This window comes from Pholcus phalangioides, unplaced genomic scaffold (genome assembly GCF_987345545.1).
Source record: "Pholcus phalangioides strain wild (caught in Gottingen) unplaced genomic scaffold, Ppha-v1.0 ptg000024l_1, whole genome shotgun sequence".
Lineage (NCBI taxonomy): Eukaryota > Metazoa > Arthropoda > Arachnida > Araneae > Pholcidae > Pholcus > Pholcus phalangioides.
This window is the reverse complement of record NW_028301616.1, coordinates 23924816-23942748: the sequence shown is the minus strand read 5'-3', so window position 1 is coordinate 23942748 and position 17933 is coordinate 23924816. Positions and strand designations below refer to the sequence as shown.

General features: G+C 37.8%; 1 protein-coding gene across 1 annotated transcript; it reads right to left on the bottom strand.

Moving 5' to 3' along the window:
* Positions 1–12783: 12783 nt before the first annotated feature.
* Positions 12784–17137, bottom strand: LOC149069046 (uncharacterized). The gene is made up of 3 exons (XM_089251261.1): positions 17055–17137; positions 15257–15592; positions 12784–12913 (listed from the first exon to the last, which is right to left on the bottom strand). The coding sequence occupies exons 1-2, from the start codon at positions 17064–17066 to the stop codon at positions 15281–15283; spliced, it is 324 nt and encodes a 107-aa protein (XP_089107387.1). The 5' UTR covers positions 17067–17137; the 3' UTR covers positions 12784–12913; positions 15257–15280.
* Between the last annotated feature and the right edge of the window lie 796 nt (positions 17138–17933).

Here is a 17933-nt window from a genome sequence, read left to right as displayed (position 1 = left end):
ACACCTTTTGATCATTTTTTAAACTATAACCTACGACGAACGGTTGATGAAATAAAGGGCGCATGAGCACATATAGGACACACTGTACACGGGTCATACCTATGAGTAAGTCGGAGCACCAAACATGAAAAGAAAACGGAAGCAATATCGTCGAAAACGTTGTTACAGTCGAGTCCCGTTATAACGAGCTCCAAGAGACCAAAGAAATCACTTCGTTATAGCGAAATTTCGTTATAAAGGAATTCCAGGTTTTTGCATTGTTTCTATGTAAACGTATCTGGGGGGGGATTAGAAAAGTGTTCGTTAGAAACTATCGCTATAATGGTATTCGTTAAAACGGGATTCGACTGTACATACGAAGTCGTTGTGTTTTGATCTACGTTGTCAACAAAGTTCACCCATTCCCTATGGGAATCAGTCGAGACAGCTAGTTATTGACGCTGTAGCTGAGGTATCGTTATAACCGAGTTTTTGACTGTATATTATACTACTCGGTGCGTTCATTTCAAATGAAAATTTTCAACTGAATATCAAAACTCGAGGCCATAACACGACAGAAATGAGCATTTATGATGATAATTCCGTTTAAAAAACTATCATAATTCACTGCCGCTGCTGCAAATGAATTTATACGGCTTCCAATACAGCTACGCATTTTGTGTTTAGTTGGCTAGAGGTTATAATAATTGCCTTATCTCCCTCCCGTATGAAATCGCTTCGCTGATAACTATTAGCATTCTAATACCAGTTGTTTCTAAACGTTGATAATGACGTTAACGGTGCTCTAAAAGTCTTTTCTCGCCTATTTTCATTGTGTTTATTTCCCAGCAGCTGCAGATGTTTTCTAGGAAACGACTCCAATTAACCCCGAACTATCCGTGTTTAGAAGCGTTGCCATTTCAATTTTTAACGTGAAACTTCAATGGCATTTTAAATCACCTTTTAAGGGTTCGCCTCAACGCCGTCGTAGAGGCTGATGCAGCTGCTAAAGGGTCGTTGTTACGCAACTTCCGTGACTTTAACTGAACTGTTTGTTCAATGAGCTATTTATTGAGTTGTTGACTGAGTGACGACGGTGGAATTGAGGAAAGCATTGCCGTTCATTATTATTAAAAAGAAAGGCTCATACGACTGGAATAGATCTGTGTGAAGGTCATTTTCTTGAATTTATGCAGTATGGAGTCGAGAGTAGCAAAACTAACCGAGGAGGGAGACACAAATGTTCAGCGCACTGAATAAAAGCATTCTATAGGATAGGAGGGATTTCACACATCACTTTGGTTTTAAGTTAAGTGGCAATGGATTGGCGTTCAAAATATTAATACCAGTGAAACCTTGCTACAAAAGGTACTCGATATAATGATAAAACCCTCTACACAACTATATTTTTTTATCTTGTTTCGAATTTCGTATTGTTTAACGTTATATTCGTTTAGAAAGAACGTTTTCTTTAGTACGATAAATCACATTATAACGATGTTTTTGCACGCGTTAACAACGATATTTTGACGTTTCGCTCAAAACCGTTCCGAATTGGATGTTAACTTCGTCGCTTGCTTTCGTTCTTGCGATGGCGTCTGATAAAATCGGTATTTTGCACCACTTAATCACAGAAAAGTGTTAGTAACAAAGCTGTTGATATTGCAACTTTCGCTGTAAGACACGAAAGTGCACAATGAGGTAAACAACTTCACAGGGAGCAGTGCATCTAACAGAATTTTGTCAATCATCTGATTAACCAAATTTTTGCGCAGTGGATAAATACTTGAAACTCATTTTCTGATGCCACTAACAACGCTGATTCAGAAAAGACGCCAACAAAAACATAAATTTGGTAGTAATATGCTGATAATGTTGCCTTTCGATATAATTCTGACAATATGTAAATTCTGACATATGTATGCTAATGTAATAATATGCTAAACAATATGCTAATATAGTAATATGCTGACAATATGCTAATGAAATATTATGCTATGCTTTCAAAGTAAAATACTTAATCTAACCCCTAGGGGCACCGAATTTCTGCTCGTGAGATGTTAATGGTGCTCCCTGGGGTAGGATGCATATATAATTTTTTTTACAAATTGAGAAAATAAATGCTCCCTCCGGGGAACCCCCGGGGTAAGTTACTCATACATGCCACATTTCGATATGCACCAATACGTTATAAATTCCTCAATGAGTGATTCAGTCATAGTAGTCCTAGTGGTATTCAAGTAGGTCTACTATTAAACCACAAATGCACCTCGTCCATATTCCTCTGCGGAACTTCTAACGAATTAGTGTATGTTGGAAGGTGCACGTACGTGTTGTGAATCGATGGTGAAGTTTGTTTCTGCGTAATACTTAATATGTGTAGTGTGCTGCCATCTGCCATCACTTTTTCTAACCTTGAGTGAAGTGTAATTATTGAATAATTGTATCGTGTAGACCTCTTGCTTTCTCTGTGGCGTGACTTTATAACGGGGAGATCGACTCGCACCATGTCAAGGACAGGGGGATCCCTAAAATTCGCTTCCCTACTCTCCATACATCAATATTTGATTGAATATTCTCTTGTTTCAAATAAATTATATTGCACATAGATCAAACAACACATAATCTATGATTACGTTAATTGAGAATATGGAATATGGATGACTCCACAATAGGCAGTTTTTTGCAGTTCTCATTTGGCGAAAATCCTTTGTGAATATTCTACATTTGTCATTATATTTGACATACTCTGAACTCATCTGCCTTTACACCTACAAACGATTCAAATGAGGCTCACGTTTGTTCTTAATTGGTGGACTTGACGAATGTATGGAAGAATCTCGTTCAAATTCATTTGCGTTTGCTCACACAATGTTTAACCTTAATTGATTTTCAGTCTCATTTAAGATTCAAAATACGAAACATACGTATCTTTCCCGAGATTTTATCGCTGCGTTTGTTTCCTTTCCCGCCAATTCCAGCATTTTTCCATGATAATCTCCGCCTGTAAATCAAATTAGTAAACATGACTTCGGAATTCTATTTGAAATATTGTTCAAACGGTAACGAACGTGCTTTCAACACTTGGCTTATGGAACGCTTTCAACTGGCTTAAAAATTGCCTTCTACGTTCATTAGTCGAAGGGAAAATGAAACACACTCTGCTAATTACTTTTTTACTATTTAGAAACAAACTATTCCTTTATCGTGTAGAAAAAAAATTTGTTGAACAAATTTTCATTCCACGTACAACGTGGAGACTTTACGCTTAATTAATGTTTAACGCTCCTCGCAAAAATTTCCAATTGTGTCTCAAAAAGAACGAAATTCCGTTTAACGTCGTTATCTACCGCTTAATGGAACTTTGAATGTTTAGCCACGTTTAATTTTCTCACATCCTTAAACTCCTGGCTACCCAAGCGGATTTTTTTTTTAAATTCATTCTTTGAATTTTTGGCATTACTATATTATCAAAATGAACACGGTTTATACGTAAAGAAGATGAATTGAAGTATTGAACACTACGATATATACACTGAAGAGCCAAAAAAACTGGTTCACCTGCCTAATATCGTGTAGGGCCCCCGCGAGCCCGCAGAAGTGCCGCAACACGACGTGGCATGAACCCGACTAATGTCTGAAGTAGTGCTGGAGGTAATTGACACCATGAATCCTGCAGGGCTGTCCATAAATCCGTAGGAGTAGGGGGGTGGAGATTTCTTCTGAACAGCACGTTGCAAGGCATCCCAGATATGTTCAATAATGTTCATGTCTGGGGATTTAGGTGGCAAGCGGAAGTGTCTAAAGTCAGAAGAGTGTTCCTGGAGCCACTTTGTAGCAATTCTGGACGAGTGGGGTGTCGCATTGTCCTGCTGAAATTGTCCAAGTCCGTCGGAATGCACAATGGACATGAATGGTGATCAGACAGGATGCTTACGTACCTGTCACCTGTCAGAGTCGTATCTAGACGTATCAGGGGTCCCATATCACGCCAACTGCACACGCCCCATACCATCACAGAGCCTCCACCAGCTTGAACAGTCCCCTGTTGACATGTAGGGTCCATGGGTCAATGGTGTGCTGTTAGTAAATGCAATCCAAGAAGTAGATGGGTGAAAAATGAAAGCTTGTAAAAAAAAACCCTCACCGTTTTCATTTAATTACAGACGGATAGCCATCTAGTTTAGCACAAAGCTATATTCGACCGGCACTGAGTGGTCTGATCATTGATCATTTTTGTCGCTGCATTTTCTGCACACGAGGGCTAATTAGATCGGGACCTACAATTTATTGCCGATTCCGAACGGCAGGCTTGTTTCTTATACTCATCGAGAAGTTGGTGCGCTAACCCCTCGATGGGGTTACCCTGCGGTAGCAATTTTTTGCTCCGGTCAAGTCGTCATTTTTTGTTGTACCCCTATCTCAGGAAAATTTTCTGACAAGCACGAACCGGGTATTGAACTCGCGGCACCTCTAAACTTGAGTGGTCTGATGGGGAATATATTTATAAAAATCGAATAAAGAACGATTGCTCTGGGGTATTTCTTTATGAATTTTTGGGGAGGGTTGTGCCGACCCATTGCCTCCACTGAAATGAAATAAAGTCGAATTCAGTTATACCGAACTCCAAAAGACCAAATCATACATGAGGAAAATACCCGCGAAATTACATTTTTAAAACTATATTGCTGTATTACTTAAGAAACTGTAATTGCATAAATTTTCTGTTGTGTCTCAATTGCAAGTGTTCATATGCCATTCCTTTCAATTGAACAGGAAAAAAAATTCACGTTTCTAAGAGCAATATTCACCGAGATATGCGAATTCGAAAAATTGAGGAAATTTTGAAAAAAAAACAGCATTAAATGCGGGTAAAATGGTTTCCTCGCATTTAATGATGTTTTTTTTTTCCAACTGCCTTCGAATATCTCAGTGAATATTGCACTTAGAAACGATGAATTTCTTTGTTGGAGAACCGGGAAACAACTTTCCTATTGGGTTTTGGGGCACAGGGTGTCCGCATAAAAAGGTATAATTTTTATTTTAAATAACTATATAACCATTGCCAACAGGAATCAAATATCTGAGTACTACACATTATTCGGGTACTTTTTCCAACTGGAAGTATGCCTCTAAGACCAATGGTTCGCCAGTAAAATGCCATATGTTCCGTTACCTATGCGCATTGTATATTAAATATAGTCTAGACGTATTATGTGAAATATTGTGTTTTGTCTAAGCCAACTCGCACGTTGCTTCGTTCGCCTGCGAGAGAGCGGCCACATTATGAAACAAAAAGCCACTTGAAGGTAACTTGTCATCCAACGAAGTATCAGATTTTCACCGTATCGAAATTGAAGTCAACAAACTGATAAGAGGGGGTTTCGGATTTGCTGACTTTTGATGACAAGGGGGAGGGGGGGTGTTTGAAGGTTGCTTACGTCATCAACCACCCCTTTCTGAAGATATGAAATATTGTAAGCTGCTGACGAAATTTTGCTGACGGGGGGGGGGGGGAGAGGGATCAGTGTTTTGCTGACTTTTGCTGACAAGGGAGGGAGAAGGGGGTCAAAAATGGCGAAAATCTGCTTCCGTAATACTTGAATGGCCCCTTATTTATATTTTCCGATGGGTTTGAAATCCTGATAATGAATCATTATTATGTTCACATGAATAAGATTCATGTGAACATAATAATGGTAATACCGGGACATAATAATAATTTATATACCGGGTAACTCGAAATGTTACGTCGTCCGCCAAAGCAGTTTTTTTTTGCCTCGTAGCATTTGCAGCGAATTCACAATGGCACTAACAATTTTAAAAGGGAATTAAAATTAATTTAATACTCTAGAATACTTTAAGAAATTCATTTTTAAAAATATTATTGGTGCTGCTACCTACTTTCGAAATCAGAAGTGCCTTATGTAGTGATGGCGAAGCTCAGGTATAAAAAACTAAATTCTTCATTCAGCTTTGCTCCTTATAAAAAAAGCTTATAAACTGACCTGAAAGATCAAACTTACAGTTCAGTAGTTTTTTGAAGACCCAAGGAGACATCCACAAAAGCAGACGACGGATGAGATCGTAAAAAGTGAATTTATCCACACCCCACTTTATAGTAATGTGCTGCCATCTAATGTCAAATTTAAAAGCGACTCATGTGGTGATAATGAAGCTTAAAGTAAAAAACCTATATTCTTTATTCCGCTCAGTTCCTTATAAACAAAGCTCATAAACTGAACTGTATATTTGAATTGAAAGTTCGGTTATTTTATTTGAGCATAAGGAAACGTCCAAAGCAAAGAACCTCTTAATGAGCAGACGACAAAGAAGAAGTCGGTTCCCTACACGCTAAGCTCACAAACAGAACTGGAAGTTCGAACTGCCAGTTCAGTAATTTTTTCAGGACACAAGGAGAAGCCCAAAACAAGTAACCTGGAGAGAAGCAGACGACAGAGATTATATTACTGGATATATTCCAGCCACCGCGACTGCAGCGACATAAAATGCAGGGAAATCACGTCACTCGGCCAAAACAAACTTCCCGCCTGGCAATTTTTCCATAGAAATGTACAGTTCGGTCTCTAAATATTGGGTTTTAAAGATTTAAAAAAAAGGATAGAGAAAAGAACTCATCTAAAGAGAGATGAAAAAAGATTAAATCGTTTCTTTCATTAATGTGGAATAATTTATTTCATCATTTCTTGAATTTTCCTCCATTAAGTCTGGAATTTTCCTTCATTATTTTTTGAATATTTTTTCATTAATTCTGGAATTATTTCCTTTATTAATTATTATTTCTTTCATTACTTCTGAAATAATTGCTTTCATCAATTCTGGATTTGTTTCTTTCATTAATGCTGAAATTATTTCTTTCATTAATGCTGAAATTATTTCTTTTATTAATACTAGAATTATTTCTGTGTCATGGATTCTGAAATTATATCTCATTAATTCATTATTTCTGGAATTGTCTCTTTCATTAATTTTGGAATTATCTCTTTCCTTCATTCTGGAATTATCTTTCATTAATTTTATTATTATCTCTTTCATTAATTTTATTATTATCTCTTTCATTAATTTTATTATTATCTCTTTCATTAATTTTATTATTATCTCTTTCATTAATTTTATTATTATCTCTTTCATTAATTCTTTCACTAATTTTGGAATTATCACTTTTATCAATGCTGTAATTATCTCTTACATTAATTCTAGAATATTTTCTTCCATTAATGCTGAAATTATCTTTCTTTAATGCTGAAATGATAACTTTCATTAATTTTGGAATTATCTCGTCAATGCTGAAATTATTTTTTCATTTATTGTTTTAAACTCCTATTTATATGCTATAAGAAAATAACGGGGGATCGTGTTTGTTTCCGCGGAGTCACGTGATGTTCAAGACCAAAGATGTTGGGGGACACAGTTCTCAGCACTGCCAAGGCGGAGATCGCTGACGTCGTACTCTATCCGGAGGCTTCATTTATATAGGCTACTGTTGGTGCTGCCATTTAATCTCGAAATTGCAATCAACTCATGCGATGATGAAAGAGAGATAGGGAAAGTTCTTTGTTATTTTTTGGCATAAAATTATTTTTTATGAGACGAAAATTTTGGTAATAAAAATTGTACATTTGCAATAATCGATTTTATGTAGAAAAAATAATTATTTCTTTCCACAAAAACATTCGGACAACATGGATGATCGAACAAATAAGTGAAAATACGGATTATGTGGTCTTCAGATAGGGTTACCAGATTCAATTTAGGAATTTTTCGAGAATTTTTCAGGTAGGGCCTCCAAAAAATCCTTTGGCTCGGGGGGCCTATGATGCTATTACGACGATCCTGCCCTGTCAGCCCCACTCTTGTGGGGGTCATGGAATTCTAGTACCTGATACAACACTCCAAGGAGAAACCATTGAATCTTAGAATGGCCATAATATTACCAATACGCAGGGCCGCCAGTTAGGGGGGGAGCAGGCGAGTCTGGTGCCCTGGGCGCATTAAAAAGGGGGCGCAGATTTAACCATTCAACCTATCCTTCAGCATTACGGGGGGGGGTGCCTAAATGCCTGGGTGGCCCTTCCAGTAGGTATCTTATTTCTGACAAATCACCGTTATATATTGGGTATTTTTTATTTTTAGATACATTCTCAAGTTCATAATTTACACCTGGTAGCATTTCTTTTACTTCTATAGATCAAACTACACAGTTGATCCACTAATGACCCACAAAAATCACGTCCTTATTGTGTAGAACTTGGTTTACTGCGTGGGCCCACCTGAGCACTTCTGGCAACCAAGTGACAATTAGATCTGGTTCCGATTTTCAAGAGTAAATATGCAAATTGGTAGATAGGAATTTTTAGCTAGATTGCAGTGGCTCTTTCAGAAAAATCGCTTTGTATGTGAGCGTATGATAATGTTAAGACAGCCCTGGGCGTACATTATGAAAATTGTGAAAAGCTAATCGAGAGAAAAACTTGGCAATAATGTGAAGTCTAGTTTGCAATATTATTAGTTTCTCATCTTTTGTGCCATCCTTGTGATAATGATCTTCAACTATACAATCAAGTGTTCTTTAAATTTTAGGATCTTCTAAGGTGCAGGTCTGGGTTCGGGCATGGATGTTTACTAACACTAACAAATTCCCTGGACGGATCATGCTGATCCCTTTGGAATACGTGAGGATCACGTTATTATTATTATTATTATTATTATTATTATATCTTTTTATGGTGCCCCTTTTGTACTGATGCCTTAAGCACGTGCTTATTTTGCTTCATGGTTAATCCGTCCCTGTGACTGCGTACATGATTTCTCTGGAATGAATGTTTCAAACAAATATTTAAATATTTTTCACACGTATTTTAGTTCATTTTTTTAAATTCATAGTAGGGCTACAACATGAACCTATATCCTTGATACATGTATTATTGTTGAAAACGATGTGGAAGGTTGAACTTTCCAATTGTGATTCATTTCTGTGTAGCTACTCCCTTATTATATACTACTTTTATCTCATTATATACTACTTTTATCCGCATGAACAGAATAAAATTAATAAAACTGCTTGCTACCACTTTTTGCTATTTTTATCACTATAAGAATGCGTATTTTGGAAGCTACAGCTGGCATTTTCTCAATGAAACCATAATTATTTACACAAAAATAAACTAATTTGGAATAATACAAATTTAATCCATGGTGAATTTTCCTACATGTGTAAGCGCAAGAGGGTTCTCATACCATACTAGGGGATTTCAATTACCCAGGTATTGATTGGGTGAACCTTTCATCTGGAAATCAGTATGAAAGAGACTTTCTTAAGTTGGTGCTCGAAAATGTTTTGTATCAGCATGTATCAGAAGCCACTAGGGGTACTGCTATTTTGGATTTAGTTCTTACTAGTTCTGAGGATCTTGTTGAACATGTTTCGGTGGGGGAAAGAATTTTCTTCCAGTGATCATCGTATCGTCAGATTTCACTGTAACCTTTCCTCGCGTAAGGTTGATAACAAAAGACTGGTTCCTTGTTTTCGAAGAACTAACTTTGATGTTTTGAGAGGAAGGTTAGCGGAAGTTTTCAAAGACCGGTTTGAATTTATGCGTTATCTTGAAAAAAAAAGAGCATTCAGAGAGTATAAAAGTGGACGACGTGACCTATCATTGTTTACTGATAAAAGAATAGTGTTGAAAAGAGTGATAAGGGATAGTAAAAAGGAGAAGTTGAATCTAGGTTGGCAGATAACGTTATCTCTGACCCAAAATCATTTTTTCGATACGTCAATAATGGATGTAAGGGGACAGTTGGCCCCCTCTCGATAGGAGGCTCTAGGTTAGAGAGCAATGTAGGCATGTGTAGTGCTTTCAATGACTTTTTCGCGTCGGTTTTTAATGGAGATAATGATATTCGATGTACGGGTGTTGCATGGGGTAATAAGACCCTCAACGATATTCAAGTAGAAGATGTGGAGGCCCTAAATCTTCTAAGAAATGTATGGCACCAGGATCAGATGATATTAATCCCAGGGTCCTCAGGGAATGTGCTAATAAATTGTTGGGGCTAGTCGCACAGATATATAGGAACAGTGTTGCGGAGGGTATCATCCCCAGGGATTGGAAACTTGCTAATGTTCTTCCGATATTTAAGAAGGAGAGTGGAGAAGCAGTGTCCAGTGAGTTTGACGAATCCAGCTCCATCTCGAAAATTTTGAAAATTATCATCAAAAGGCAGTTTGTGAGTGGATAGACGAGAATAATGTATTGTCGGATAATCAGCATGGGTTCAGGAAGGGGAAGTCATGTGTAACTAACCTCCTTGGCTTCTATGATCACGTGACTAAGGCTTTGGGTAAGAGCAAAAATGTAGATGTTGTTTACCTTGATTTCCAGAAGGCATTCGATCAGGTCAAACACGGTAAACTCTTGAAGCGTATACACGAGATTGAAATTGCGGGCAAGTTGCTGAATTGGATAGAAGAATCATGGTCAAGAGATAGGTCGCAACGAGTTATGGTGAACGGGGAATTCTCTGGTTGGACAGACGTCACAAGTGGAGATCCTCAAGGAAGTGTCCTTGGCCCGCCCCCCCCCCATACTTTTTTCACTTTTTATCGATAATTTTGCTAGCAAATTCGCAGATGATGTGAAGCTAATGGGGGTAATCGGAAATCAAAGCGATAGGGAGTAGCTCCAGACCAGTCTAAACTGGATTGCAGCATGGGCAAATGAATGGAGCATGACGTTTAGCATTGATAAGTGCATGGTCGCTCATTTTGGTTCGAGCAACCCACGGTTCTCTTACGAGTTGAATGGTGTCACTATCCCGGATGCAGCTAGGGTCACCGATTTGGGAATTCTCATTGACGAGCGGCTTAGGTTTTTCTGAACATTGTTCAGCGGGGGTCAAAAAATCGAATAGAATGCTTGGTCTCATTTTCAAAAAGGTCTCTTCGCGTTCTCCTAAAGTCATTTCTTCCGCTTTTTCGAGGTTTAGTTCGTCCTGGACTGGAGTATGCTGTAAAGTTTTGGAGACCATACCTACAGAGAGACATAGATTGGTTGAAGGGGGTGCAGAGAAGAGCTACGCGTGTCCTTATTGGCACACGGGGCTTGAGTTATGAAGACAGACTTCATTTTCTGAATATGTTTACATTGGATGAAGCGGGTGTCGAGGAGATACGATCGAAGTATTCAAAATTTTCAATGGGATGGATAGGATGGACCATGAACTTTTAGTACACCGCCAATCGACTGCTTTTACAAGAGGACACCAGTATCGATTGGTGAGGGAAAATGCAAGGTTATGGTGTAGCAGGGAATTTTTGTCTAATAGGGTTGTTAATAAATGGAATTGCTTACCCCCGGAGGTAGTAAATTGTAACACAACTGACATGTTTAAAAAAAAATACGATAAACATATTGGGGTAAATCGAGAAGCTCTGTCCATACTTAGAATAAGACAACCATAAGTATTCTTTATGGGCATTGTATAGTATTTCATCATGTATATATATATATATATATATTGTTTATAATTTTTGTTAATTGCATTTTTAATTGGGTTGCTATATTTTTGAAATATATGACATCCATATTTTTATGGGCGTCTTTTTCTCAGCCACCTCGTTGGGCATTTTGCCTGTTGTGGCGCGTTGTATTTGTATTTGTATTTGTATTTACAGTAACTTGATGACATTGTGTCGTCTTCAAGCGCAGAATTTACATTGATTGAGAATAATTCATTCTATTTTTTTTTCACTGTATTCTATTACGTTTATTTTGCTCTTTCGTTATTTTCATGAATTAAAAATTAATCAAATTAAATTCAAACATATTTATATACTTCAGACAATTTTTGAACAACTATCTTCTAATGGAAAAACGGGGGGTAGAAAATTATTCATGTTCGCAAGAGGGGGAGGGGGCATAGGAATGAGAAATGGTTGAAAGGGGGCCATGGACAAAAAAAGGTTGAGAACCACTGTATTAAAGGATATTTTTAAAGATAGTCTGAAAAAGTATCGAACCAAATAAAAATACTACGTCTGATATTCTTGGCATGCTGGAACTAGTTTCAAGTTTCATATCAGGGTTATTGTGAATTGATGATTTTCGACAAATTATTTCGATATTTACGTCCACCACCCCATTCGGAAAATTAAGTTTGCTCCCCCTAAAATATAATTCATGTGCCTCTACACACATAAAGATTAGAAACAACTGATCTATTGGACGATTGAGGGCACAACAGCTACTAGAGCTAGTATACTATATTACTGAAGTAATTAAAGATATTCGGCTTCAGAGGGCGATCGCTCTACCGGTTTCTCTATATCAGGGATTAATAACATCAAAATTGCTGAAACGCTATCGCAATTTCACTTTTATTCTTTTACTGGTATGTTTCTAATTAACACCAATTAGCGGCTGACACCGAACACACAGCTATATCGTTCATGCTACCGAATTGAAATCACTCCAATCAGAAGATCAGAAATTCAGACTAAAAAGTGGGTTATTTTCAAAACGGGAGGTATGGTCTCACCCTAAAACAAATGAGCCCCGCTTCAGATTTACCAAATGCGATAAACTCTACACTAGCCACATTGGCAAGGGAAAAGGAGTAGAATGGCTGTAAAATGTCTATTGGCCGGGCAGCTGCGTGGGTTGTTTCTACTCAGACTGATGAATAAAATATTAATGGTAATGACCCTCAAAAAAACGACAAACTCTTAGGAAATTTATAAAAAAGTATATATTATTTCTCAATTTTTTGGAATTACAAGCTTTGATATTTCCCGCACAATAAGTTCTGTTGTTTTTTTTTTCCTTCTCAGCCGTATATTGCATCATATTTCCACTGTTAGGAATATATTTTCTGTTGTTAGCACACGTTCAAAGGGGGGGAGACGGCCATTTACCTGTATAGAGAAGAAAAATACGGGATATATATACATTGCAAATATCCAAAATATAATCCTTTTCGAAATCCACTAAATATTCAAACAAACAAAAGTATCTGAAAAGTATCTCATTTACCTAAATACTTCAGATTCGCGGGTCGATACCAAAGATACTGAAGTGAAATCTTAACAATTAGGGACGTGCCCTTCATTTTAAACTTTCGCGAGGTGGAGTTTGGATACAAGGCAACTAAACCTACAATTTTTCTACTCACCATAGCGGTGGGTATAATTAGAGAATGGAAGAGTCTCTAATTATACCACCCGAATCGCCGGATTTTAGTCTCGAGATTTCCCTATTTGATTTCTGATTTTCCGAATGCAATTACACGAGTAAACATCGCCACAAAGCTAATCTGGTATCTCTCGAGATCGCTATACATCACACCGGTATCCTAATTGCTAGAGAGAGAATGGCTTAGATCCGTAAGAAAGCCATTACCAGCTTTCCTGTCCGGCGACGATCGGAAGTATTATCCAAGGAAGAGTATCGTCTTTTTCCTCTATTATGTAAGGGTAGAGATATTGGGCAACATCTGGGGAGCTCAGTTTCCTATACACACACACACACACACACACTATCCATGTCTTCGAGCTCAGGATGACGCGCGAATAAAATGGTTGTGGGAGCTGCAGAAAATACGTCCAAAAGCACGAAGATTCGATCAAATATCGATAAAGTTGTGACACGAATCGTGAGTAAGATTCATTTTGGGTCAGTGAATGGTTGTCGATGTGAAATATAAAAGTTTCCCAAAAAAAAGTTTGGACACGTATAGAGAAGAGGTGGCTTAAGAATTAGTGAAACAAACAACTCTTGATTAGAGAGTCCGAAAAGAAAACGGCTGCCAGGAACCAATACAGGGTTTCTTTGGTCTTCAATTGGATGAAGCTAGCTCCCCTAAAATAGCTTTGTGATTCTTAATTAATTAACTGAATAGGAATGTAATAACCGTAATTTTCACGTTATAAATAGCTTTAAAATCTTTAGTTTTGAATTAGTTTCAAATGGTTTAAAAATTCGTAAAAATAGAACGAATTGGTATGTTGGAATGCGGTTTGCGAAAATTTATTCTCACGAAGGGTAATTTTTTTAATTTTTTTTTTGGTACAGAAAAGATAATTAGTGTAAAGTTTTAACGATAGAAGGCACTGCATGAAAGTAAATCATTGGTAATACGTAAATCAGAGTCCTATAAGATGCAGGGTGTATGATTAACAGCTCATTTCTGAATTTTCCTGTCACTGGCGCACAAACAAAAGATTTTTTCATTTGATGTCGGCATTGATGGTTAAAGCAGTTGAAGTTGTTATGCCTCAGTTACAAAACTTTACGAACGTTTCGGACATATAATACATTGAAGAAAGGTTCAGATCCAATACTCCTGTCGGACTTTCGTGAAGCACCCTCTACCGACAAAAAATTTTAACCAATTTTTTTTTTCTGCACCAAAACAAAACCCTTCCTGAAAATATATTTTTCTCAATCCTCATTCAAATATACAAATTCTTTCAATTTTTATCAATTTTCAAACTATTTACGAATTTATGGGACGCCCTGTATTATAAAATTCCAAAAGGAAACGTCCACGGTAAGTTTATCATACAGCATTCAGTTTTATTTCAATCTGGGTAGTGTTTTTTTTTTTGGTGTTTTTCCATCAGGTTCATTAATTGAATTAATCATTTTTGAATTCCCATGTGTGTGTATGCCGGGCTTAGGTATTTTGGTGCATTGTGGGATGAAAATATTTGCGGCCTGCTGTAATATCTGTATGTATGGATTACACAAGCGTAATGCTGACGGGACTCATCATTAAAATAAGAAGTCAAATTGCATTTTCTTTTTTCATTATAAATTTATTAAACATTCGATGCATAGAGTCATTCTCAAAACCCGGACTGGGGTTAGTCAAACACCGTTACCTAGAAATGAGGAGTGGTCACATCTTGTATATGTGTTTGTTTGTTAATAAGGTGTATCACTCATTATTTTTGGGATATTCCGTCTATTAATTGATCAGATTCTAATCTAAGACTTCCTTGAACAGTTAAGGTAAAAATAAAACACTTGGTCAATGTATTTTACTCCCTTTCAATGAACCTTAATATTTTATAGGTCAGTGCTCACCCTTCGCATATACCGTGGTCCGGTATACAATCTAGAGATCAAATTAAGTAGGCTACTGTGCGATGTATTTCTGCAAGAGCATACTTACAGAAACTAACCTCGCCAGCGCGCACACACGTCTAACACGAGAACTATCTCTCCACACGACTAATATTTCTAATTCAACTTACCACACGCTGGTACACGCTAGGCATTTAGATGAGAACGGTCTTTCCGGAAAGGAGCGTTGGTGCGACGATTCCTCTGTTGAGGAGAAGTCCTCCGGTCTTAAGACCGAGTGGTGCGCCGATTCCTCTGTTGAGGAGAAGTCCTCCGGTCGTAAGACCGAGTGGTGCGACGATTCCATTGTTCAAGAGAACGCCACCGGGAGCGAGTCCGAGGGTGTTCAGCGTGGCCACCTTGCCGAGACCCAGTGGGGCAGGAGCCAAAATCGGTGCTGGAGCGATGAGTCCAGGAGCCAAGACAGAGGCTTGGGCTGCAGCCAAGCCAAGGCAGATCAATAGAACCTGTGGAAGAAAGAGAATAATGACAATTTAAATAGTGATAACATAGATTGTTTATTTCAGGAACCATTTCGGTATATATTTATGTAGTTCATGCTGCGAATCTTGAAGATGGGTTCATTGAAAGTTTCATGAAGTCAAAGCAATAGGTCCAGAAATGAAATCAGCATAATTGCCAAAGGTGGAGAAAGGTGCCTTATCTTAACTTCCACCTATACATCATTGCCATTATTCATCGCAAATGTTCTTACGTCAACTCGTGAAAGCGACTTCATATAGCAGACTGACAGCAGAGCAGTGAAATTGCTAGATATCATTAGGCAAGGTAGGCCTACTCCAAGTCGATGAGCTACCCATTTAATGGACTTGGGTTAAAAAAGGGCATTCCGAAGATTCCTGAGTTCCAAACTTCAAAACTTGTCTGGATCTTGAGCCACAGTCATTTCAGACCCCTATGAATACATTTGGGAAATAAAAAGAGATGGTGTCAAAGGGCAACCGCACAAGTGTACAGCACCCAAAAAAATTCTCACACTACATGCGGACTGCACACTGTTTCGGTGAGAGAGAGAGAGAGAAACTGAATTCAGTATAAACTGTTAGTGCCGATCGATCTATCCAGCCATCGTACGTGTAAAAACTTGTCAAATGACTAGCCGTCATCATTGCAGACCCCGACTCAAATCGTCGCCATCTCAGAAAACACTAGACTACCAAAAAACCTGCATTGAACGGTGGTTCGCAGAATCAATCAACATTCGTATAAAATTCAGACACTTTCACTTCAAAATATGGAAGACAGATGGCAGCACTAGTGAAACACGAAATGCTATTATAACACTGATATCATAAAAACGTTAGAGCCACACAACCACACACAACAACGGCATGAACCAACATTCATTAGTAATTCCCCAGAAGAATATTTATGACATACATGTACAGTGTAGTAATGCAATACATGAATTTCAAACTAGTGTTCCGCGGAACACCGTTGTTCCATGAGAGCTTTTCTAGGGTTCTGTGGTATCATTAGCTGTAAATTCTTTTATTGACGTGGCAACAGTACCATCTCTCTTAGAGGGAAAAATTTATAGGCTATTTTAGCCTAATTATTATGAGATAGCTTGACCGTTGGAATTCTCTGGTCGTATCAACCTCAGAAATTTAAAATAATATACCCCACCAATGCCGTAACTAACCATTCCTGTGCCCCGGGAAATAAGTAGCATTTACGCCCCATCTGGCTCATTCTTGGACCCAGAATGAGCCAGAAGAGGCCCCCCTTCCATGTGGGCCCTGTGCGGGTGCACCTGTCTAATTACGGCACTGACCGCATACTTTATAAATGCCGGCTTGGACAGAATTTGAAACAACTCGAAACAAACTAACCACAAGAAAGATACTAAGACTATATAGTATGCAATAAACATGCACAAAATAATAACATAATCCAATATAATACCTGAGCGATCATTCTGGAGATTTTGGATTCTGCTCAACGAAGGCAACACGAGAAACAGCAATGAGGTTGGTGAGTATGATTCCAAGAGGGTGCCGCGACCTCTTTATATACCTCTAGGGTAAAGTACCATTGACGAATTAGGGTAATAAATACAACATTGTTCTTAACATTGAATACAATCAAATATGCGTGTAAAGATTTGATTATTAAAACCACGCCTCGTGGACATGAACAACAACAAGAAGAATGTCGTTTTCTGATGCAACGATGGTAAATATTGCCATCATTGGAATCATCTTAAGGTGTATTTGTTGTATCCGATGGCCTTTTTTTTTTTTGGGGAGTGGGTTTCGATATTCAAACGTAAACATGGGGATTTCAACCTTAACCCAGTTAAAACGATTGTTTTTGAAGGATATGTCCGATGTATCGGAATATCCTCCACGGCTTACCGTAATGGATTTATTTGACAGGGATGGTTCTATTTTTAGGAACGGCGTGTCCTTCGGATCCTTGTTCTTCCTTTCGAGTCAAGAAACTGTTTCGGTTGGAGAGAAAGAAAAAACGTTAAAATATCGTCTATTTTGAGAAATCGTATTTCGATTTGACCTTCGATGGCGTCTTGAATGTGCCGGTTTCATCATGCGTGTTTATTGCAGTTGTAATTATTATTATATAATATGGTCACGTTAACCTTTCGAGTGAGTGGTTTCAGATGAGGGAATAAATTTTTTTTATAAATTCAATGTAGACTTATACAGGGTGTCCCATGAATTCGTAAATGGTTTAAAAGTTCATGAAATATTGAAGGAATCGGTATATAGAGAATGCGTTTGCGAAAAATTTATTCTCACGAAGAAAGATTGTTGAGAGATTGCA